This window comes from Leopardus geoffroyi, chromosome C1 (genome assembly GCF_018350155.1).
Source record: "Leopardus geoffroyi isolate Oge1 chromosome C1, O.geoffroyi_Oge1_pat1.0, whole genome shotgun sequence".
In the NCBI taxonomy this organism is placed as follows: Eukaryota; Metazoa; Chordata; class Mammalia; order Carnivora; family Felidae; genus Leopardus; species Leopardus geoffroyi.
In genome coordinates this window covers 13,528,977-13,552,594 of record NC_059328.1, presented here as the reverse complement: position 1 = coordinate 13,552,594, position 23,618 = coordinate 13,528,977, and the positions used below count along the sequence as shown (strand labels likewise).

The 23,618-nt window shown below is 59.1% G+C and overlaps 1 protein-coding gene across 3 annotated transcripts in view; it reads right to left on the bottom strand.

Moving 5' to 3' along the window:
• Positions 1-23,618, bottom strand: part of PAX7 (paired box 7) — a 99,705-nt gene that overhangs the window by 8,201 nt on the left and 67,886 nt on the right. For all 3 annotated transcript variants that reach the window (XM_045475845.1, XM_045475847.1, XM_045475846.1), the window contains exon 8: positions 3,457-3,703. In XM_045475845.1, the coding sequence (XP_045331801.1) occupies positions 3,457-3,703 (247 nt within the window). The remainder of the gene's footprint in view (positions 1-3,456; positions 3,704-23,618) is intronic.

The window sequence follows — 23,618 nt, the reverse complement described above, 5'->3', positions numbered from 1 at the left end:
CAGTGCCTGGTGGGCTAAACTCCTGCGTGGGACAGATGTGAGCAGGTGACAGGTGGACCTGGGCATACACAGGGGCTGTTTGGGACGTGCACACTCTTGCACGTGGACTGGGAGCCCCGCCATAGGCGTATTCAGTCACCCTTAAACACGGGGCAGGCGGTCAGTGGGAACACGACGGGTCCCTGTCCCTGGCTGTCCCAGAATGTCAAAGGTGAGGAAGACAGCAGAATGGAAAAACGTTGGGGGTCTAATCCCTGGACTCCCGTTTCCCGGATGGCAAAACTGAGGCAGGGTGACTTGGTGGCAGACTTCGTGATGGTGGGGCCAACACTCCCCCAGGCCCCTCCCAGCCCAGACCTGGAATCTTGGTGGGGTGGGGTGGGGTCTGCCCCGGGATTCCCTCTGGGTAGGGCTGGAAAATACGGCTCGGGAGGATCCGGGATTGGGAGGGGAGGGGGGCAGGGGCTGGAGCTAGATGGGGTGAGTGGGGAGGGTGGAGGGGAGGGGAAATCGCCCTGGCCGGCCTCTTCCCTTCTCGCCTCCTGGGCCCTTTCGCTTTTGATCCCCCCTCCCCGGTGGCCCCCATGCTGACTCTGGGGTTAATTTTATTTCCGACTTGGGCAGGCCCCCTGCAGCAGGGCACGGGGCTCCGGGGGTGACGAACGCCTGCCCCAGGCCGGGGCTGCTGCCTCTGCGGAGCGGCTCTAAACTCTTTATCAAGAGCATGTGTGTCCGCTCTGCCTGGGAACGCGGGGCCGGGGCCGGGGCTCGCCTCGGGCCCCTCTGGAAACACTCGCACGCATGTGTGCGCGCCCCGCTCTCCGCCGTCCCTGCGCACGGGTTCCACCCCCTCTCGCACTTCCTCCTCGTGCACGCAAACCCACACGGGCGCAGCTGCACACGCAGGCCACACGCGTACCCGCCCGGATGCACGGGGACACACAGCCACACCTGCGTGCACACCTTAGCGTGCACACACCCGTGTTTACACACTGCACACACAGTGTATGTGTCCGTGCTCCAAATATATACACACCCACGGACACATTCAAGCCTCCGTGCACGTCTGGATGCACACGCGTTGCCCGCACGGATAACCACACACCCCTGCACACTCTCGCACACATCTATTCACATGCGCACCTGTTTGGTGCACGTGCCATGAGGTGACACAGCATCACATGTGCAAATACACAGACAGACATGTGGACGCTCGGTCACACGGACACACCTGAATGTGCACTGAAACCCATGGGTGCATCTTACGGACACACATACCCACATGACCAAATGTGTGCACCTGTGCACTCACACACAAATTCACATGCACACCGTGCGGACACAATATGCTCACTGAAAGTCAGATATGCGAGGGGCGCCTGGTGGCTCGGTCGGTTGAGTGTCCGACTTCGCCTCAGGTCATGATCTCACAGTTCGTGGGTTTGAGCCCCGCGTCGGGCTCTGGGCTGACGGCTCAGAGGCTGGAGCCTGCTTTGGATTCTGTGCCTCCCTCTCTCTCTGACTCTCCCCCGTTCATGCTCTGTCTCAAAAATAAATAAACGTTAAAAAAAATTTTTTTTAAAGAAAAATAAACATTAAAAATTTTTTATTTAAAAAGCAGGGGGGCGCCTGGGTGCTCAGTCAGTTAGGTGCCTGCTTCTGCTCAGGTCATGATCTCATGGTTCGTGAGTTTGAGCCCTGCATGGGGCTCTGTGCTGACAGCTCAGAGCCTGGAGCCTGCTTCACATTCTGTGTCTCCTTCTCTATCTGCCCTGCCCGACTTGCTCTCTTTCTCTCTCTCTCTATCGCAAAAAATAAACATTAAAAGTTGAACCATCGGGCGCCTGAGTGGCTCAGTGGGTTGAGCGTCCAACTTCAACTTAGGTCATGATCTCACAGTTCGTGGGTTCGAGCCCCGCGTCAGGCTCCGTGCTGACAGCTCAGAGCCTGGAGCCTGTTTCGGATCCTGTGTCTCCCTCTCTCTGACCCTCCCCCGTTCATGCTCTGTCTCTCTCTGTCTCAAAAATAAATAAACATTAAAAAAAAATTTTTTAAAATTCAGATATGCGAATAGTCACGTATACATACACTCACACATTCACACACACAAACGCACATCTACACACAAAAAGATGCGTGCACAAACACATGTATGCTGAAATACACGATACACACACACACACATCACACGTATCTATGAGGCGTGTTTTCACGCTCACACGCATACATACATGCACATACACATATCGAACACACACGTACATGGGGCAGGGGCCATGAACACAGCCAGGAGGTGGAGACGGGCACAGCTGGCCCTCATTTAGCTGTGGAGGCCAAGGCCGAGTGGGGAGGAAGCAGAGGTCAGTGAGGCCGGGCGGGGGTGCCCTCAGGCTGGGACCTCAGCCTCTCACCACACGCCCTTCTGATTAGTTTGACACCAGCAGGTGAGGCCTTGGCCGGGAGGGGGGCAGGAGGGGAGCCCGGTGACCTCGGCTCTCTGTGCCTCTCCACTTGCCCTGCCACTGCCCCATCTGGCAGCTGGGGGCGGCGACCGGGCCTGCCTTCTGCAGCCTTCGGTCCGAGGGTCTGGTGCCCACCACCTCCGGGCAAGATGCCGGCGGCGGGGGGACGGTGGCTGGGGAGGGCATGTGAGACCAGCTCCGAGTGGGGGGGCAGTCGGGGCTGAGGACGGGGTGGGGGGTACAGGAGAGAGATCAAAATACAGCTGTCCCCCCTACCCAGGGGGCAGAAAGGGGCAGGGTCTCTAGCATCACACCAGCTTCATGTGGCCATCGAGCCCCTGAAATGTGGCCACAGGCAACTGAGGGACCGAATTTTACATCGTAATTTAATTTGATCTAATGTAAACGCTAAAACTGCAATGTAATTTAGCTTCGTGGTTGGGAAACTTTATAGCGTACTTGGAAACTTTATAGCGTGCTTCTCCGTTGTGATTTTATGAAATTTAAAGACAGACCAAACAGTTTTCCAATGAAAACTTGGTGCCTGAATTCACATGGGCTGGATTTCAAAGACGCAGCGTGAAGAGAAAGAACGGGAAACATCCCATTCATGACTTTGTACGGCTTATGTGGCAAAATGATCATCACTTCAGATATGCTGGGTCAAACAAAATATGCCGGGAAGAACAGCTGCGCTCGTTTCTTCTGACGTTTTAATCTGCGGCTACTGGGAAATTTGAAACGCCACGTGTGGCTCATATTAACGTTTCTACGGGGCGACGCTGCTCGAAGGCCACGAAAGTCGCGGGAGTGCAGGGGCCTGGCTCGGCATCACCTGAGGACAACGGTCCATCCCGTCCGGACCTCAATTTCCTCGCCTGTGGAATGGGCGCCCCCACCCCAACTCCACCTTGCAGCTCTCTGCAAATAAACAGAACGTCCTCGGAGCGGGGCAGGGAGGGGGAAGAGGAGGTCTAGGGCGCCGGGCACTCACTCTGGCCGTACTGGCCGTACTGGTAGCCAGCCACGGGGTCCACGCTGTAGCCGGTGGTGCTGTAGGTGGGCGGGCAGTAGGACTGGGAGGTGGGCAGGCTGTCTCCCGGCTTGATAGAGTCGGCCCGCTGGCTGCAGCTGGCCGAGATGGAGGTGGCCGAGTCCAGACCGCCGTGCAGCGGGGAGATGGAGAAGTCGGCCTGCGGCTGCGGTGGCACGGCGCTGGGGTTGCTCAGAATGCTCATCACCTGCAGGGGAGAGACCATCAGTGCGGCCCGAGCAGCAGGCGTGGCGGGGGGGGGGGGGGGGGGGGCTCGGAGGACGGACCCCGCAGACACGTGTGTCTGTGGGGGGGGGGCGGGGGTGGGGACGATGCCAGGCGGGCCCCAGACAGGCCTTTGCTCCCTTAAGATCCCCGCAAGGCACCGAGATGTTCAGTTTACTCGGTCTGCTTGCCCTCGTGGGTAGGACGGTTAGTGGTTTCTCCTGGTTAGGTTCTGACCTACGGGATCTCCCCTGGCTGAGAGCTCCAGGCAGCTGGGCAGGGCTTCGTTTGCCTCTGGGATATCCCCATGGCCTGGCTCTAAGGGACACCTTGTGCCTGTCCAATGAATGAATGAATGAATGAATGAATGAACGAATGAACGAACGAACGAACGAATGAATGAACGAACTAGCTATGTCTCTCCCATCCGACGGGGCGTCCCTCGGACGGGAAACTGCGCGTCCCATCAGATGGGGATGCCCCCATCTTCTGACACAAAGGTTAGAGAAGGACTCTGGGTCTGTCCGGCTTCCCCATGGCAGGCCTGCTATGCTCTTGACTTGGAGACCCTTGGAGATCCTACAACACCAACACCCATGGCCAATGCTTCCAGATAGCGTCGTAGGCAACCTTCTTTGACTCTGGTAGCTCTCAGCTGTCTGTGACCATCACCCCTTCCCTGCTTGGCCCATACAGCAAACGGGAAGTCACCATCGGTGCTGGCAACCCAGACAGGCAGGGGTGAGGCTCATCTCTGTAAACTCAGCTTAAAGAACTTGGTGCTGGCTCCCTGGTGTGTCCACTTACTCATTCAACAAACATGCATGGATGGTGACTGCGGCCCCAGGATTTCAGAGGAGGAAGAGCCATGGTCCCTGTCCTCGGCAGGAGGGTGTCTGGGGCTGGTGGGGGGAGGCAGCTGAGAGCACAGCATCTCTGCTATGACGTGGTGAGGGGCATGACAGAGGCAGCTCTCAGGGGGCTCTGGGAGCCCAGGGGAGGGGACTCAGCCAGTGTGGTAGTCCAGGAAAGCTTCTGGGAGAGGTGACAGTGGCTGTCCGGCTCTCCAGGAGAGAGAGTGGGGAAAGGCAGTGCAGACAGCTGGGTGGGGACATGGGGGCACGGGTGTCCCGCTCAGTCCAGGGAGACGATGGCAAGGCAGGTCGTTGTGAGCTGACCTGCAGGGCCCAGCCCCTGGTGGTGACACCCCTTATAGGAATGAGGCCGCCGGGCCAGGAGGGGAGGCTTGCTGGTGGAGGGTGGCAGGGGGGATAAGGTGGGGTCTGTGTGCAGGGGGCTTTGCACCCGCCCAGCACTCCAGAATCAGGACCCCGGCTCCCCTAAGCCTCGTCTTCCCTTTCTCCTTCTTTTCCTTCCTCCTGGCATGAACTCAGATGACCCTCCCAATCTAGAGCCCTGCAGAGATGTGTGAGGCGAGCTCTGAGGCCCCCTCCCCAGACGAAGTAACCGAGGTCTTCAAAAGCCTGTGGCTTCTTCAGACCTCACGGCAACTCTTTGGAGAGCAGCTCAGAGTCCAGAGGCCAGAACCCACCCGCCTGACAGGGTCAGGACTGACTGTCAAGGATGAGTGTGGGCGTCTGACCTCTTCAGAGATAGGTCCTCACCCCAGGGGCTGGCAGCCTCTGGTGGGGGCGAGTGGGGCTGGGGTCCCAGGGGCTGGGGCATGAGCACAGCCTCTCCGTGACCCTTCCCTCCGTGCTCCCAACACAATCCCCTCACCCTGGGCTCACTCTCCTCAGTCTTTTTGCTGCCCACCCCCTGAGCCCGAGTCAAGGGCACTGGGCCTCGGGGGCTGGTCTTGGTCTTCTCCGCAGCCGGCAGGGCTCAGATGGGACTTAATGGTTCATCAGCCCCATCGACCTGGAGCGGGAGAAGGGGGGAGTCTAGGCGGGTGCCCGTGGAATCTCCCGAACTCACTCTCTTTCAGGGGAGGGTCCACATAGGGTACACGGGTGATGGCAAGAGGGACCCCGTGAAGGGGGGGGCGGTGTGAGGATGGCTGACACCATTGGACTGTGTTTGTTGCTTTCTGACTGTGGAGACAGGTTCTCCCGGGTCGAGGAGTTTGTGGATCGCAGGGCATCTGGCACTCGCCAGGGAATTAGGAGACCCGATTCTCTTCCAGGCTGCCTGTCAGGTTCCCACTCGAGACCTTACTTTCCATCTAAGAAAATTAGGAAACTCGCCACCCGTCCCATCGCCCCCAAATAAACATCAGCCTCGCTATCCCTTCCAAGGAGGCCTGGACTCCGAGAATAGACTCAGGGGCTCAGGGAAAACACACAGGCCTCGTTTCCTTTCCTCCAGGAGGATAACTGTAGGGGGCGGGGAGACTCTCGGGAGGGTTTGTCAGCTCTGGTGAGACCCCGGTTTAATCCTCCCCTCCCCGCACACCACCAAGATGCCAAGCTCACGAGAGACAATGGACTGGGGGAGGGGAGGGCTGGGCGAGGGGAGGGAAAGGGGGAGGGGTTAGGAAGAGGACAGGCATGTTTTGGGATGGGCTGGGAGCCACGCACACAGACAGTACTCATCCTGCAAGACGGAGACCGGCAGAGAACTACCACGAGTCTGACCACAGCACTCAAGAATTATCAGTGGCTCCCCATTACCTCCCAGATAAACAGGACAAAGTCTTCTTGTGATCAGACCGCTGCCTGCCTGTCCCAGCTTCTCCCCCTCTTTCTGCCGGACACGTCGTATCCCCGAGACACCAAATAATCCGGTGTCTCCCAAAGACATCCGCCATTCATTCATTAATTCACTCAGCAAACATCATAGAGTGCTACCATGTGCCAGGCCGCAAAGAGGGCTGGGCTGTGAGCTCTTTGAGGACGGGATAGAACCATGGCTCATCTACCTTTGCAGCCCCAGCACCTCCATTGTGCCTGCTACATACTAGAAAAACCCTGTTGAATTCATGGTTATCACTTAACAAATACTTAGTGAGCACCTAAGTGCTCACCTTAGTGAGCCAGACACTGAGCTGGGCCCCGAGCATCAGCGACTCAATGCCCTCCTGGGGCCACCAGTCTAATGAAGGAGACAGACAAGAAACAAATTATATAAATTCCTGATACCGAGAAGTGCTATAGAGGAAAAATAAAGGGGGGATGTGAAATAGGCAGGCAAGAACTCCCCAAAGAGGTGATATCCAGCAAGACCTAAAAGGGCCAGCCATGGGAGGGTACAGCAGAAGAGCCTTCCGGGCAGACCAGTCAGCAAGTGCAAAGGTCCTGAGGTGGGAACACACCCAGCAGGTTTAAGAAAGAGCAAGGAGGTCAATGCTGAGTGAAATCCCGAGAGTTGCAAGGCCTCCTGGGGCCTCTGTCAGAAAGGGCTTGCGTGGTGCCCAGTGGCTTGGGAGGCCTTGGACCCTGGGCCATTAACAGACAGCTCAGAATCAGCTCAGGCCCAGGGAGATTTTCCTGTAATGGGATTTGTTCAGTGGGATTTGCCCTGGAACATCAAATCAAATCCACATCTGGGATAGGTGTGAATAGGGATGTGCTTACTCTCTCCCAGAGTCCCTGGCGGCCTCTCTCCATTTCATCTAACCCCCTGACTCTAGGCATGGCAGTTTCCAAGCTATTATCTCCCCTATTTTGCAGATGGGGAAACTGAGGCACAGAGAGGCGAAATCACAGAGATCACACAGCCAGTAAGTGGCAGCGTTGTGATTTGAACCCGGGTCTCCCTGCCCTCTAGCTGTGTTCCTTCCCAACAGGCTGTGCTGGAGACCGTGGGGGAGGAGAGGCCCTTGGCGACCCTGACAGAGCGGGTCCTGTGGACCCAAGTGGCCCTCCATGCCCCCCAGTTGGCCCGGGGACCCCTGGGAGCAGAAGCAGGGCCCGCAGAAGCAGGAAGCGTTTGCCCAGGGTTAGGGGCCCAGCTGAGAGGTCTGGGGCCTGCAAACTTTTGAACTTGAGGAAGTCCCAGTCTGATGCGGTAATCCACCCCCCTCAAGAATGCTAAGGCCTCTCCCCCGGTGGGTTTTACTTTTTTCCCGGTGACCTTGCTTTCGCTAATGTATTACTTCTTGGTACGTTACCGTTACTAACTCAAAATCAATACCGACCTCCACATCTGTAAGGTTTTATCTGAAGGCAAAGCTCCGGGCTGTCCGTCAGGCTGAGTGACAGCCATCCCTTCCTCTGCCCCCACCCGCCGTGGCCCCCGCCCGCCCCCAGCCCCTTCCTCTCCCTCAGCTCTAAATCAGTCCCAGCCTCCACCAGACTAAATCAATAAGGGGCAGCCTCAGCCCCCTTCCGCCCGCTGGGGAGAGGCTGGCTCGCCGGTTTGGGGGTGGGGGCTGCAGGAGCCCCGCGCCAGCCCTCCTTCCACATCCTCCGCTCGCCACCCCCCCCCCCCCCCCCCCAGGATGCGGTGGCGCGCTCCGGTCCTTTAAAAGAAGGGGATGGGAAAAATGTAATTAATTCCCTCCGCTCCTGAGCTGGCCCCAGGGCCTGGGACCGAGGAGGCAGAGCGGTGGGATCTGCACCCTCTGTGATAACCGAGCGCGCTTCGGAAGCGAGGCTGCAATTAGAAGGGGTTCGCCATCACTCGGGCTCCGTGGCAGGGTGCGGGGTGGGCGGAGGGGGCCGCGGAGGGACACACAGGAGGGGGGGGGGCGGGGATCACGCCTGGAGAGGTCAAGGCAGTGGGACCCGGAGATGGGACCGGGGCTGGAAGGAGGCCAAGGACCACCTGGACCGTGGGCGGGTCAGGGAGCCCCACCCTGGCACGGACAGAGGGGACCCCGAGCCCCCGGAGGGACAGCCGTTTCACACACACACACACACACACACACACACACACACACACCCCACTCAGCCATCAGGGCTCCCAGGAGCTTCCCTGCAGCACCGGGGACCAGGATATCTGCACTAACATTCATGCTCAGCCCAGGGTGAGCTGTGAACCCTGGGCAGTTTCTTTAGCCTTCTATGTCTCAGTTTTCTCATCTGTATAATGGCACCGGCAATAACTGTAGCTACCGACAGGGTCCCTTTAAGAATTAAACGGTCCGTGCACGCTGAATGCTTAAGACAGTGCCAGGCCCACGGTCTGTTCTCCGCGCACGCTAGCTGCCCCTCCCCTTCCACCTGGATCAGAAGGGACTGAGCTTGAAAGCCACCCTTGAGGGCGGACTCAGGGAGCTCCTCCCTGTGTCTTTTTCACCCCCTCCTCCCCATGGGGACTGGCACGCAGTGGGCGCTTTCTGAGTGGGGAATCTCTGCTCCCCCCGCCCCCGCCCCACAGAAGCTGGGGCCTGCACCCTGACAAGGGAGCCGGGTGTGAGTCAGCGGGCCAAGGCACACCTTCACGAGGACACCCCACCTGAGTCCAGGGAGGCGAGGCGGCCCCCAAAGCCTCTGTCTGGATCACCCAATAGCTTCCGGGACACTTGCCCCCACGCCCGCTTACACGGAAGGGCACGTAAATACATACAAACCCGGGAGACTGCCACGTGTTCACAGGTGGGGAAACTGAGGCCCAAAGGGGGCAGTGACTTCCACTCCAGGAGAGTGGCACCACAAACTGATGGGAGTATAGCCCATCCCTGGGCTTACGGCCGCTCCCGCCTGCCCTCAGCCTCGGGTTTGGCTCCAAAAGGACCGGCTGGTGGGGCCCACTGAACGCTTTTATCTCCGACGACAGCCCTGGTCCCCCATCTCACTAATTCATTCTCCTGACTTCCAGAAGAGGTGAGGGGGGCACGGGGGGAGGGCTGCCGATTGCCCACTGTCAGGAGAGAAGGCAAAGGTATGGAACACAATGCTTGAACTTTGTGACATCTGTCTCTGGGGACTGAGGGACTACCGGGGGCAGCCCCGCTCGTGACTTGCCCTGGTCCCTAAGGGTCTGGGGCCTGGAGTCCCTCACTGGGTCCACATGGAGCTCCTGGGGGCATGCCCGGCTGAGGGTCAAGGCTGCTCCACTGGGGTCTGTCTGCTCAGCTCTGTGTCTCCGCCTTGCTCGCCCACTGGAATCAGCGGGGGAGTCTCGTGAAATGCTGGTCCCAGGATCTCACACCCCCGCAGGCTCCCAGGAGTCGGTCTGAGGCTCTGGGCATCAGGAGGGTTTAAAGCCCGCTCCCCCGGTGATTCTAACGTGCAGCCAAGTCGGCAAACCGCGGCGCCCAAGTCACTGCCGTTGTTGCTACCCACGCGTAATAACGGGCGCCAATCCGCACCCACGCGGATGGACACGTGGGCACGCACGCAAAACACGCTGACGCGCGTGCTGACTGCACGCGGCGTTATGCAGACAGGCCAACGCGAACACGCACAGAAGGATACGCACGGGAAAGTGCACATACGCACGCGGCCAGGCCGCGCGCCGTCACACGCTTCGCGGATGCACACGCAGGCAGACACGCTTACACAGTCACGGACACCGCAGTCTCACAACCCCACGGTCGCCGGCTCCCGACGGATACGCAGACACTCTTCACACAAACACCCCCCCCCCACCCCCCGCCCGTCCCACTGCCTGTCCCCCAGCTGCACACTGGGATTACTGCAAGCGAGAAATCACCCACCCAGGCAGCCGAGCACCCCCCGCTCCCCCTCTCTCCTGCTCGCGTCTTGCTAAGAGGATCGGGGCCCCCTCCCCTCTCCCTGCCCCCTGTGGACAGCGGTAATGGGCTTCGGGTGCTGACTTTGAGGTTCCAAACAAGATTTCCTGCACGTCTCCCTGTCCCTGCTCCCCCCTCCCCACCCCCTCCTTCGCCATCCATCTCTCTGCTCACGGGCCTCACCCTCCCTCCACCATCCACATCTCAACCAGGAGAGCCGGTGCTCAGCCTGGCCGGCAAGGTCCCCTCCCTCCTCCGCCCCCACCCCCACCCCCACCCCCCCAGCCCCTCTCAGATCCTTTTCTAAGCCCGGCTACTGCCATTCTCTTGCCCACAGCTCTTCTACGAAGCAGTCACCCCACTTTCCAGATGAGGCACAGGCTTAGGGGCTCACCCAGAGTCACCTGGCGAATGAGTGGCAGTCCTCTACCCCGACTCCTAGTCCGGTGCGCTTGTCCTGCCCTTGACTGTGGTCTTCGTGTACCATATACAGCCCTGGGTCATTCTCAGGTTGATGTGTGCATGCGTGCATAATGTGTGGGTGCAGGTGGGAGGACCACACGTGGGAATACTGCATGTGTGTGCACGTTCGTGAGTCTGCATGCACATGCCAGTGTGGCTTATGTGTGGGTACGTGTCCCGCCTGCCCCTCTAGCTGACCTCCCCAAGGGCACACCCTGGGGCCGGGGGGCCATCTGGTCACTGACTGCTCTCTCTGACCGGAGGGGCATTTGCCATCCCCAGACTCCTTCGGATTTTCTCTCCCTTCCACGTCCAACACAGCCGACCTCAAAAGACTCAGGGGGGCAGGCTCTGTCTGGTTGGGGAGGAAGGCAGGCAGGATAATTTCTGCAGAGAACGGGCTTCAGCCTAGATGGGGAAGAAGACTCGGGAAGGCTAAGCCGGGATGAGGCCTTGGGCTCGGGCCTCACCCAGAGGACGCTTTCAGCCTTTCTGTGGCCCTGCCTTCTGCCCTGGGCACAGCCTGACCCTGACCCTGGATTTGGCCTATTGCCAAATAGGCTTGCTGTCCTACTCCCAGTGCCTGGCACATAGTAGGTGTCCAACAAATATTAGTTGAATGAATGAATGAATGAATGAATGAATGAATGAATTTATCTGTTATCCCCAGCACAGGGCCTGGCATAGGGGAGGGTGAATGAAAAGAATAAACAGAGGGGTCTTGTGGCATACTCACACCAGCCCCTCAACTCAACAGAGCCCCCTCCCCACCCCAGGGGTCCTTGGAGGCCTAGCTAAAGACGGCCCGGGGGAGTGGGGGAGCTGGACAGAATGACTCCCCACTGGTTGTCTAAGAAGTCAAAGATATTCTCTCTCTCTCACAAACACACACACACACGCACACACCCATTTCCGATGTTTGCTCCGTGAGATGCCAGGCTCCAAAATCCGGAAACATCTAGAAATATCTGGAAGCACCGGAGGGGGGCTGGCCTTGGCGTCCCCTCCCTGGGTGGTTCCCGGGTTCGATGGTGTCCATGCCAGGACAAGGCCCAGGACTCCCGGCCCCCAGCAGGGGCTGGGGCTAGCGGGGTGCGGTGGGATTCAGGGACCATCTCTGATGGCGCGATAATGGCGGAGGGGGATTAGAGCGAGCGCTCTGAGCGGCGGCCGGGTTGGAGAAGGAAGGGGCCGATCGCCGGGAAAGATATGACTATTTAAAGATAATGATTGCATAAATTTAATTAGCACACTTTCACGCGGCAAATGGCCGTTTTGTAATTAATGTATCTGGCCTTACTAAGCATGAAAGATCCCATCTCCTCCCCCTCCCCTCCCGCTCCCCCTCCTCTGCGGCCCTAATGAAAGACAGAGAGCAAGTGACAGAAACAGTTTGTCAGTGGCTCCAGGTGTCAGGGGCCTAATTGGCTGAGCTGAGGGGAGGGAAGGGGTGGGAGGGCTGAGAGGGGGGCGGAGGGGGGCCTCCTGGACTTTGGGCCCAGGTTGGGAGAACAGGAGGGTGGGGAGGCCTAGGCTCTCAGCCTCCCTGGCGTGGGGGGTGCTCCCCCTCGGTAATTGCCCGAGACGAGGACGCAGAATGGCAGTGACAGGGAGTGAGTGGGGGCAGGGAGGCCTCGTTAGTACCTGGGCAGACAAGCTGGCTCATATCACAATGCGTTAAGGGCTCGCAGCCATGATAGCTCAGGCCCGCTTCCCCTCTCTAAGAAGCAGAGTCCCTCAAGCAGACAGAATGCGTGAATGAATGAATGGGCCTCAGTTTCCTTTCCTAGAAAATGGCCCTCGGTTATGGAGAGTCTCAAAAGGAAAAGTGATCAAAGGTGTCATTATTAAGCACCTACTGTGCATGCCAAGGACCTACTGTGGGCAGGCAGCACTGCCCTTCACGCCTTAGAACGGCGGTCCGAGGGGCGGGTGCTTTAGTCTTCCCGAGATCGGAACGCATTTTACCGTCATCCATGACGCCTGGCTGCGGCTGCGGCCGCGGCCAGATAGCATCAAAGGCGGGCAGCAATGGTGACAGAGCCGTGTCTGGTGCTTTTGTTGACCTCTTCCGGTAAGATCAAGGGTGGGCCAGCATCAAACCGTCTTAGATTCGAGGAAATCTGGGTATTGGCTGTTCCACGTTACAGGTCGGGAGACTGAGGCTCGGGGAAGCTAAGTGATTCGCCCCAGTCTACACAGTAAGTGGGGGGCTGGGATCTGAACTCAGAAGCTCTAATCCCAGAGACGATTCTCCCTCCAGCATTTACCTAAGGGACCCACTGCAGGGCCAGCTCAGCACCTTTCCTGCCCCCAGGGTGCCATGCCCTGCCATCCCGGGTAAGATACTTGACTGACTCCAGAGAGGAAAGCCTCTTTGTTAGGTGGGGACAGCTGTCCTGCAAAGGACAGCGATGTCCTGCGAAGTCAGAGCGGCCTGGTTTTCCCGTAGGATAATCAGGTAGCAGAAGCGAGAGGGTGGGCAACAGCGATGCCCGACCTTTGCGCCCTGGCCGCCTTGGGGCGTGTGCACACCCGCCTCTCCGACAGTGCCTGTCCACTGTCTTCACCAGCTGCCCTCTGCCGGCCCCTGCCCCGGCCCCTGCCCGGTTTTCTCCAAGGGAGGCGGGGCAGGGAGGCCTGGAGCCAGCCTAGGCCCGGTGGAGCAGGGCCCAGCCAGCCCTCTCCTGGACCAAATTCAATTTCAAAGCTTAATGAGTTTGCACAGGAGCCGGGTGAGCTCGCTGACGCTACTCCTTGCCGGCTGGGTGGTTCCCGGCCGGGCCACCGAGCGCTCAGCGGCCCGAGCAGGGAGAGCCCTGGGCTCCATCGAGAGCGGCGGGGGCACCGAGCGAGTGAAAAATGTCAGAGCAAATTGCTGTTGACAGCGTTAATATCTGCACCTCATAGCAATAATTACATGTAAATAAATAGCAAAATCACACTCAGCTGGAGGCAGCTTGGGGAGGACGGACGCTGCTAAGGACCAGCTGGGGACCCAAATGCTTCGTTCCATCCTTTTCTTTCCTTCTGAGAGTCTCTGCTCCCCCCTCGCCCTCAACCAGATTCTTCTTGCTGCACAGGACAGGGACCTCGAGCTCCCGGCCGCTCATAGTAAACATGGGAGGGAAGACGAAAACATGTGGGTACCCCCACACCCCGCTCTCATCCAGCTGTGGGGCAACAGCTGGAACGAGCGTCCGCCCGCCTCTGTCTCCTCCCTCCCTGAGCGGAACATTCCACCTGCGGGTCTTACAGAAACCCACACCTCGGCCCTGCCCTCCATCCTGGGCACCCTCCCGGCTGCCTCCTGGCCTTGACCTCCGTCCGCACGGCCACCCCCTGATTCAGGTGGCCGGGCCAGCATCCTCTCAGTCGCCCAGGCCCCGGGCAGCCCGGTCATCTTCACCCCCCCCCCCCCCCCACCGATGGGTCCCAACACCCACAGTGCCGTGCAACATCACGTGCTGGTGCAGAGTCGCCGGCCGAACGTGGCGCAACTTCCCGGGGAGCCAACCTGACCCGATGCTCCTCGATTGTGTTACCGTGAGCGACAAATACGGCTGCACCGTGCCCAAGAATACAAAGTGTGCGTGCGTGTTTGTGGGGAAAAGTTTGAGAGGCCCAGTGTGCAACCAGAGTCCCCTCTTGCTACGTGTTCGGGGGCCCAGGGGTTTGCTTTTGTTTTTTGTCTGCAAGAGCGAGGACCATGTCCTGCCCACGTCTGGATTCACAGGACTTGGGCAAAAGGCCTCTGGGGCTGTTTGAGGGAGGAAGAGAGGAAAAGGCAGCGGAAGGCTAGAAGGAGAGAGGAGGAAGGAAGGGGAAGGTGTAGGGAAGGAGGAGGCAGGGAGAAGGCAGCTGCTGTCCAGGCAGGCGATAGTCTTCAAAGGGGCCCAGGTGTCCTGAAGTGGCTGGATTGAATCCAAGGCTCCGTTCATTCCCTTCTCCCCAGAGGGACCCAGGGGCCCTGTCTTCCGGGGACCCAGCCTCCCTCCCATTTCCTGTCTGCGTGGTGCAGAGTTCCCACGAGTCGGGGCTCCGCTGCCCCAGGAGGAGTGTGGAGGGCCCTCCAGCTACTTCGTTGCCCGGCCTGCCTTGCCTGCACAGGGCAGGGAACGCAGACTCCATTCTTCGCGAAACAAATATCTTCTCCAGAGCAGCCCCCGCGTCCCACACCGTCTTATTTAGTTCACCGACTAATCCACTTATCGAGGATAAAGCGCCTGTGAATCCCCATTTGATAAAGGCAGTCACAAAATTAGCAAAAATGTGCCCACGGCTCCCGCGTACCAAACAAACAAGAGGCTGGGGACGGCTGCGGAGAGATGTTGTCTCGCTCTAGTCCCCGGGGCCCCCGAGAGATTCGGGAAGAGATACAGCAGCTCTCTCACTGGCGCTGAGGGCTGGGAAGGCGATGCCGGGGGTTATTCGGGGAAGGGGGTTGGGCAAGGTGGGGAAAGGAGCCGGAATGGAGTCCCTGCCTCATCCCACACGGCACGCACCCCAACGCCAGCGCGGGTCCCTGGCTCCCGTCACGGCCCAGCTCCACGACCCTGTGCCTGCGACACCTCCACACGTTCATCCACGACATTCATCATCCTTCAGCGCTGGCTCCGTGCCAGGCAGCGTTCCAAGCAAACTCGCTTGCCGCTCATGACAACCCTGTGAACTAGCCACCACTGTCATCCACGGGTTATAGGAACAGAGAGGTCGAGTCACTTGCTGAAGATCACACAGCTGGTAGCCACTGCCCCCCAACTGGAGGGTTATTATCGACAACTCTCCCGTTCAACCCTGGCCGATTCAAACTCCACCTGTGTCTCCAACCACGGTCCCCAACCCTGACAGCAATCCCCCAGCCCCCTGCTCTACCCCCCACTACTCGCGGCCCCTCCTCTGCCACCGCACAGAGCCTTCAGGTTGCTGAAGCCTGTACGCCCCCTCCACGATCTGACGACTGTCAAGTTCACACCTTCCGGTGCTCCTGTCAGAGCCAAAGTTATTCTCCTGTGCTCCACCTCCACCATTAGGGGCTGTGGTATCAGGGCTGGGGGGCGTCCTCCTCGCAGAGCCCAGAGGTCTCCCTATTTTACCCCAGAGGGCTCCGGGCACCTGGCTGACACCTTGTCCTGATCATGGCGGCAGGGCTATTAATGCCATCACACAGATGGGAAAACACAGACTGGAATAAAAGCTCAGCCAGAAGTCAACCGGCTCATCCGGAGGGTGGTTCTGAGGAAGAGGGAGGGACCAGGAGGGGATTCTGGAAGGCTCGGTCCCTGTGCTGCCCACACGGCCACCAGCTTGACTTGGGAAGGAGGGGCTGGTCTCAGGCCTCGGGGGTGGGGACATTAATCACGGGGAGCACCTGTCAGGGTGGCCTCTGGAACTAAAGGGAAACACTTGTCAGAAGGGCAGCACTTCTCACCCCGGGCTCCCGGGCCTCTGAGACTAACCACTGCCCCTCCAGGAGGCCATGGCCGGGAGCAGGGCATCTGGGGTTCAGGCCCCGGCAGCCCCCTTGGCTGGGGAAAAGGCCCTCCACAGACACCTAGACTGTAGGTGGGAGGAAGCAGCAGGGAGTAGCAGAGGGAAGGAACCAAGGGCAGGAGCCGGGGGAGGGGTGGGACTGGGATTCACGGCTGGCCGCAGAGCCCCTGCCCTCTCCAGCTTTGGGGCCGCCCTCCTGTCTCAGCCCCCTGTCCCGCCTCATTTCTATAAGTTCGTGTCCCTGAGTCCCCAGCACGCCTTGATCCCTGCTGGCCTCCTGTGTTTGCCCTTTGTCTTCCCTGCCTGTGCACCCCTCTCTGTCTCTGTCTCTCGTTCTTTCCTTCTCTCTCTTCCTGTTTCTATCCCTCAGAGTGCTTCGCCCCCCCCCCAGACTCTCCTTATCTCCCCCTGTCTCTCTCCCTCTCTCCCCCTGCCCCTGCTGCTTCCTCTCCCTGACCTTCTCTCCGCCAGCATCTTAACACCCTGTTTCTCTCTACGGTCTGTCCGTCTGTCCGGGCACTTCCCCGCCTTTCTGCCCATCACTCCTGCATACCTCCAGCAGGAGGCGCCTCTGGAATCACTCTGGACCTTCTCCCACCAAAGCTGAGCCCGCCAGGCCGGGTGCCGGGCTCACGCCCTGGTCCAGCTGGGGGTCACCATAGCATGGGACCGCAGGACCGGGGTAACCCTCAGCCTACCTCCCCTGCTCCCCCTCTGGGCCTTCCCTCCAAGGCCCCTTCCGTTCTCCGCCCTCTGCCTTCAAGGGTGGTCCACCGAGTCACTGCAGGGAGCTTCTGAGGCATCTGAAAACTGGGCGGTCAGAAAGGACCCCTCACCCAGTGCTTCTCAGACTCTCCTGAACACGTGAATCCCCTGGGGGCTTCAAGGGCAGACCAGACCCGGAGCCGCCAGGGTCCAGGCCAGCCTCTGTCTGATCTGGCAGCCCAGCACGGAGGAGAGTTGAATCTCTGCCAGAGGGCAGACCTGGGTTTTGGATTCCGACGCTGTCCCTTGCCGCTGACCTCGAGCTTTGCCTCTCTGAGTCTGCAAAATGGGCATGACGATTCTAGACCCTCAGGACGTGGCGACGATCAGATCACGAACAGGGCAAAAGTGCCTCACGGACCCCCACGTTCTAAACAAATCACGGAGGTCACTGCCATTATTATGGACAGTATCGGTGCTCAAGGAACAACTCTGCTCCTTTTCCTTTACTCCTGTCCCTTCGGGGGCTGAAGCAGGGTGGGACCCCAGCTGGGACAGCTGCTTCCTCCTCACAGGGGCAATATGGAATCAGCTGGGGTTGAGATCAGCACCCAGGGGGCTCAGGAAAGAACATGGGGAGCTGGGGGGTGGGGGGGGAGCATTCTCTGTGGTGGGGAAAGGAAGGCAGGCCCCGTGGGAGGCTCAGGAACTTCTACCCTGGGCATCACCTCCCAGTTTCAGGCTGGGTGTGCCCTTTGTGTAAGACACCTGACAGGCCCTCACAGGACCTTAATGCTGTGACTTCCGAAGGTCAGACCCACTGTCTGGAGCGAAGGTCAAGGGTCTGGTCGCTTGCTGAGCCCTCATGCTCTCTGCAGGGGGGGAGAGGGGAGGCAAGAGACCAGCAGGGTGCCAGGAACAGGGGCAGGGGTGGGGCTTCCTCATACATTCCATCCAGGGCCCCCTCTTCTGCTGAATGCTTGACAAGATTCCCCGGGGCTTTGCTGGCAAAGCGGGGACTGCCCACACCACTGCGGGCAGAGGCAGAGATGAAGGTAAAGGCCGCTGCCATACCCACTCGTGCCCTCGGCAAAGCCCTGCTAATCCCGGAGTCCTTCTAGGCGGTGGAAAGCATGCAGGGCCATTGTGGGTGTCTTTCTTAGCAAAAAGAGGCAATGCGTTAAATGAACTATTCCTAGGATGAACTATTTCTGGCTTGGACGTTGCTGGAAAAGGGATCTCAGTTCAATTCAAACAGACCCTCCTCTGAGGCCTCCCCTGAGGTCACTTCCTAACGAAATCGGAGGTCAAGGTGCTCATGTGAGGCTGACAAGGTGAAAGCTTGCTAATCCAGCGCTTTGATAATCCCAGGTCGCCTCACACGGGCGTCTTCCTTAAAATATAGATTCTCCTGGTCCCGGTGCAGACCTAGGGCTCCGGCCAGTCAGGGTGGAGCCCGGGATTTAGATCTTTAACAGGCATTCTGATCATTCTGATGCACAGGTTTGGGAGCCACAGTCTCTCCTGAAGCCTCCACACTTCAAAGAACCCACTCTCCAACAGTCCTGACAAAACCAGATTCTGCTTGCATGCCCCCCCCCCCAAAAACAAGATGCTCCGTGCTTTACAAGGCCACCCCTTCCCTGTACAGCCGGCCTGGACGTGGACAGCCCTTCCCCTTCACGTCCTGAGCTGAATTCTGCCGCCTCCCCATGACTGCCACACCCTGCCTCCAATGGGACCACCCTGGCGGTCTCTGTGCCCCCGACAGACAGCTCTGAGGTTTCTGGGGGGGATTGCGAAGGTCTCCTTTTGACCTTACTTTACAATATCTGACCTCCCGAACCCCCAAATCGCAGTATTGCTTGCCAAGGGAGATGGTTACCACGTACAATGGGACTTCCCAGTGGTCCGTCCAGCCCAGCCAGGCCAGCCCCGGGGAAGGTGTTTCCTTCCTCATAGGAGGATTTTGGGGGTCACGGGTACCCCCCTGCCCCCATCCCTCCCCTCGTCTGGGATATCGCCTCTTCTCTGGAGGCTTTTGGCTCCTGGTTTGCTTGCTTGTCTCTGACGGGAACTAACTGGAAGGAAGGTCCTCGAAGGCAGGTGCACGGGGCTGGGCAGAGAATGAATGTTCACGGTGTCCAGCTGTGCCCACGGCAGTTTACTGGCTCCCTACTGTGTGCTAGGCTTCGCGGCCGAGTCATGGGCCACTAGGGTAACCTAGCCCTTGCTTTAGGGGGAGACAGCGGTATCCAGAAAGTTAGAATTCAGAGCCCCAATTGCTACCCTGGGAGGCAGTGTGCCCACCCAGACTGGACGGTTGGTCTGGGAAGGCTTCTGGGAGGAAGCGGCCTCTGAGCTGACACCAGAGAGATGAATGGGGCTTGGCTAAGTGAAGAGAGGGAGGACGCCAATGTTTCAGGCTCAGGGATGGGCATGTGCATTGGTGGAGGGGGAGGGAATGAAGGGGAGTGGGGGTGGAGCCCTGACACTGCCCCGGAAGTGAGTTCCTGCCGGCTTCCCAGGGACGGCTGGCCCTCGTCCCATCCGCCCCACCACCAGGCCACCACTTTGCGTGCATCGGCGGGCCGGCTGGGCCGGCCGTGCGGGCAGGGCGGGCAGCGTGTTCCGGGGGCCGCCGGGCTCACGCTGCTCCCCGATCCCGGGCCCGGGCAGCAGGAATTAAGCAGGCCGCCGAGCCCGAGCGCGTCCTTATCTCGGGGAGACAGTTGTTGGGAATCACTTTGACTGAGTGGTTTTGTCTCCCCGCATTTTCCACTGTCAGGCGGCCTCGGGCCATGGATCAAAGGCGCGCGGAGGAGCGCAGGGAGGGGCTGGAGTGGGGATCCGGTCTCCTCCCCCGGTCCCCTCCCCCCCACGCCACCCCCGCCCCCGCCCCGACCCAGCTCTCCCACCCCCCACCCAGAACCGCGCCCAGCCCCCGCCCTGAGAGTGGGCAGATTGCGGGGGGGGGGGGGGGGGCGGGGGGACGGAGGGGGACGGGGGGGGGGGGGGCTGGAGAAATCGGGAAATGAGAGAAGGAGTGGAGAAGAATGAGAGATTAGGGGAAAGAGAGTGGGGAGGAGGGCTGGGTTTGCGGAGAGAAGGAGGGAGGGCGGAAAGGGGTCTGAGAGCAGGCTGGGTGCAAATGGGGTGAGGGACAAGGGGCAGGGACAAGTGGGGCACTTGGAGGGGAGGGCGTGGGTTAAGGAGAGAAGCGGGAAGCAGAGGAGGGTGCGGGGAAGAAATCACAGCTGGGACCCAGAGAAAGTTCTGGGCTGAGGGACAGGACATGGAGGCAAGACAGGCTGGAGGAGAAGGAAGGTGGGGGGCATGCCTGGCTGGGCTGGGGGGTGCCAAAGAGTCTGTCCTCCCTCTGAAGAAAGTGCTGGCCTTCATCACTCTGGAGGAAACAGGTGCCGGGTGGAAGTGACTGGCCAAGGCCACACGGGAGTAGGGGAGGCCCTCAGGCCTGACCTTCCAGAACAACGGCCCTGGAGACACCGGCTGAGATCTCAGATGCTCCCTGAAGCCCCAGGGGGAGGAAGGTTCTCTGCCTGTTTCCTCCCCATCAGCTGTTATCCTGCAGCGGCACTCCCCGGGGTGGCTCAGAACACCTGTCCCCACTCCCAAAGGTGTTGGAGAAACGTTCACAGCTGGGGAGAGGGCCAGGAGAGAGGAGGGGCTGGAGAGAGGACAGCCCTGGGGCTGAGGCTGGGGCAGGGCAGACACCTAGACCAGGAGGCGGGAAGGAGCAGGGGAACTCAGGGACCCTGGGGAAAATTAATTCTGCAACAGGAGGTCTGGGGCCTGGCCCTGCCCCCAACTCACGTGTGGCCTTGGAGCCCCTGTCTGCAAACAGCTCCCCTGAAGTGTGCCGGAGGCCAACATGCCTCGCGTATCTCAACATGCTTGTTCCTCAGCTTACTCTAGGAGATGGAACCTACTGCTAGCCCCACTTTACGGAGGGGTAAACTGAGGCAGAGAAGAACCTCTCTGGAATCGCACAGGCAGGACGTGACAGTACTGGTGATTGGAACCAGGCGCAGGGACCCCAGAGCCCACGTCTTGGTACCCCTGCTCTGTTGCCCCTGAGGGCACTGGGAGTAGCCGAGATCAGAGTCACGCGTGGGGCCCCCCACATCCTACCAGCCAGTGGGCCACAGACCATTCTCGCGACAGATGCTGGGTGAGAGCATGGGCTCTGGGAGCAGGCAGACTGTTCAAGTCCAGGGCCGGCCACTTGTTCGCGATTTATCTCAGGCCAATTATGTACACTGCTGGGTTCCTCTGTCCCCCCATTTGCGAGACAGAAATAATTGAGGTTCTCCCCTTCCAAAGGGGATCGTGTGAAGATTAAATGAGATCGTCCATGTGATGGGCTTAGCACAGCATCTGGCCTGTGATAAGTGCTCAAAAAAAAGAGAACGTTATTCTTAGGTAATATCTGCCTAGTAATACAAGTACTTTTATTTTTATTTTTTTTTTTTAAATTTTTTTTTTAAACGTTTATTTATTTTTGGGACAGAGAGAGACAGAGCATGAACGGGGGAGGGGCAGAGAGAGAGGGAGACACAGAATCGGAAACAGGCTCCAGGCTCTGAGCCATCAGCCCAGAGCCCTACGCGGGGCTCGAACTCACGGACCGCGAGATCGTGACCTGGCTGAAGTCAGACGCTTAACCGACTGCGCCACCCAGGCGCCCCATACTTTTAACACACTGATACGATGTGATAAACGCACAGGGAAAGCACAACTAACCCAGCACGAGGGGGAGAGCGAAGGCTTCCCGGAAGGCGGCCAGGTCCTAAGGAGTAAGCAGGAGTGGTTTTGAGATGGGGACAGGGTGGCGGACAAGGAGTCCCAGCAGAGAGAGCAGCAGGCACAATACCTTGGAGGCAGGGAAGAGCGTGACTCTTTGGGGTCCCTCAAAGTCACCCTCCCTCTCCTACCCGGGGTGCCACCGGCCTCCCAGGTCCTGTGGCTGGCCATCCCGGCGGCCTCCCTCCCGCTGGGGACCCCAGGGACCAGCCTGTGCCGCTCCGAGTCTGCCCGCCGTATTAATTGCTAATCTCCCTCATTTTCTTCCCCTCTATCTGCCGGGACTGTCTCATTCCAAGCCCCCGTACTAATCAGAAAGAAGGACAAATCCGCTATTTGCATTCTTTCCCACCAAACCAGGCAGCTCTGGAAGGCTAAACCCCTGGCCTGCTGGGAAGCCCAGAAGGCCCAGGCTGGGGCCCACGAGCCTGAGGAGGGGGGGGGCGCAGGCTGGAGAGGAGGGCCAGTCCCTGCCCACAGATCTAGAGGCTGTGACTCATGTGCTTGTACAAAGAACCCACAGAAATCTCAGACTCTGAGCAGGAAGGTGCCTTACGAACAGACTGATTCATCTCTTTCGTTGCACAGATGGGGAAACTGAGGCCCAGGGGGAGGCATCTACCAAGGTCACACAGAGGGTGAGAAGCGGAGCGGAGAGGGAGCTCAGATGTCCTGCCTTTCCAATCGGTGACCAGGCGTGGCCTGGGCTAAGCCAGACCTCCAGTCCCAAAAAGGACATGGCCAGAGAAAGGACATCACTCATTCAATTTCTAATCAGGGCAAGGAGAAGCAGAGACCGGAAGACTGTCACTTATCAGGCGCTTGCTATATGCCCAGCCTGGTACTACGTGTTTCACATGAACAAAGTCTCATTATTTGTCATAATTCTGCACGACGGGTAGTATCGGCCCCGTCTTCCAGCTGAGGAAACTGAGGCTCAGAGAGCTCATGTGACTGGCCTGTGACCACACAGCAAGTAAGTAGAGAACCCAGTATCCGAACTCCCGTCCGTATGATCATTCCACTTGTCCCTGATGTATCTGCATTAGACACCGTGTTAGTATTCGCTTGATGATTCGCTGCTGTCCTGTGTGCACCAACCTCCTAGCCCTTCGCTGATTGTCCCCTGAGCAAACCCCACCTCCCCGCTGAGACTCCTCCAGGGAGCCTTCCGTGACCATCCCCTTCCTTCCCCAGACCCCTCTGCACTTCCTATCCTCCGCGACCGGAAATCCCACTAAATTGTCCACGACAGTTTTGGTGGGGAGGCGGCCCCTGAAATACGCGAGGTTAGAGAGGGACAGCCCAAGTACATGTCTTTTTCGAGTCTCCCTAGACGCTGTGTGTATAACGGGAGTTAGGTAAATGGAGGGCATTGTAGGTAATGACATTCAAATATAGACTGAACGATCGGCTGCCTCCAACACCTGTTGGGAGCAGAGCGTAGCTGCAGACGCAGGGGGCTCACCACCCGTGGCTGATGGCCTACTGCGTGCCAGACGCCGGGTTCCGTGTGGTACCAACATGAGTCATCAGGCACTGGGTACTGCCTGTGGTCCCACCGAGGAGCGCGGGGGTGCATGGAGCATCCGGGCCCCCCTCCCCACCTTACTCTGCCCCGTGGGAAGCTCCCGCCCACACCTCTCCAAGGTGTGCTGTCCAGATTCCTGCACACGATTTGGTGGTGGGCAAAAAAAAGTCCCAGAGCGGCCCACGTCTCTTGTCCAGACTCAGGGATGTGGACTTAAGATGCTATCTTCCCAGAATCCTACCTAGTCCTCTAAGAAAGGAGAACGGGTCAGGGTCACCCTCC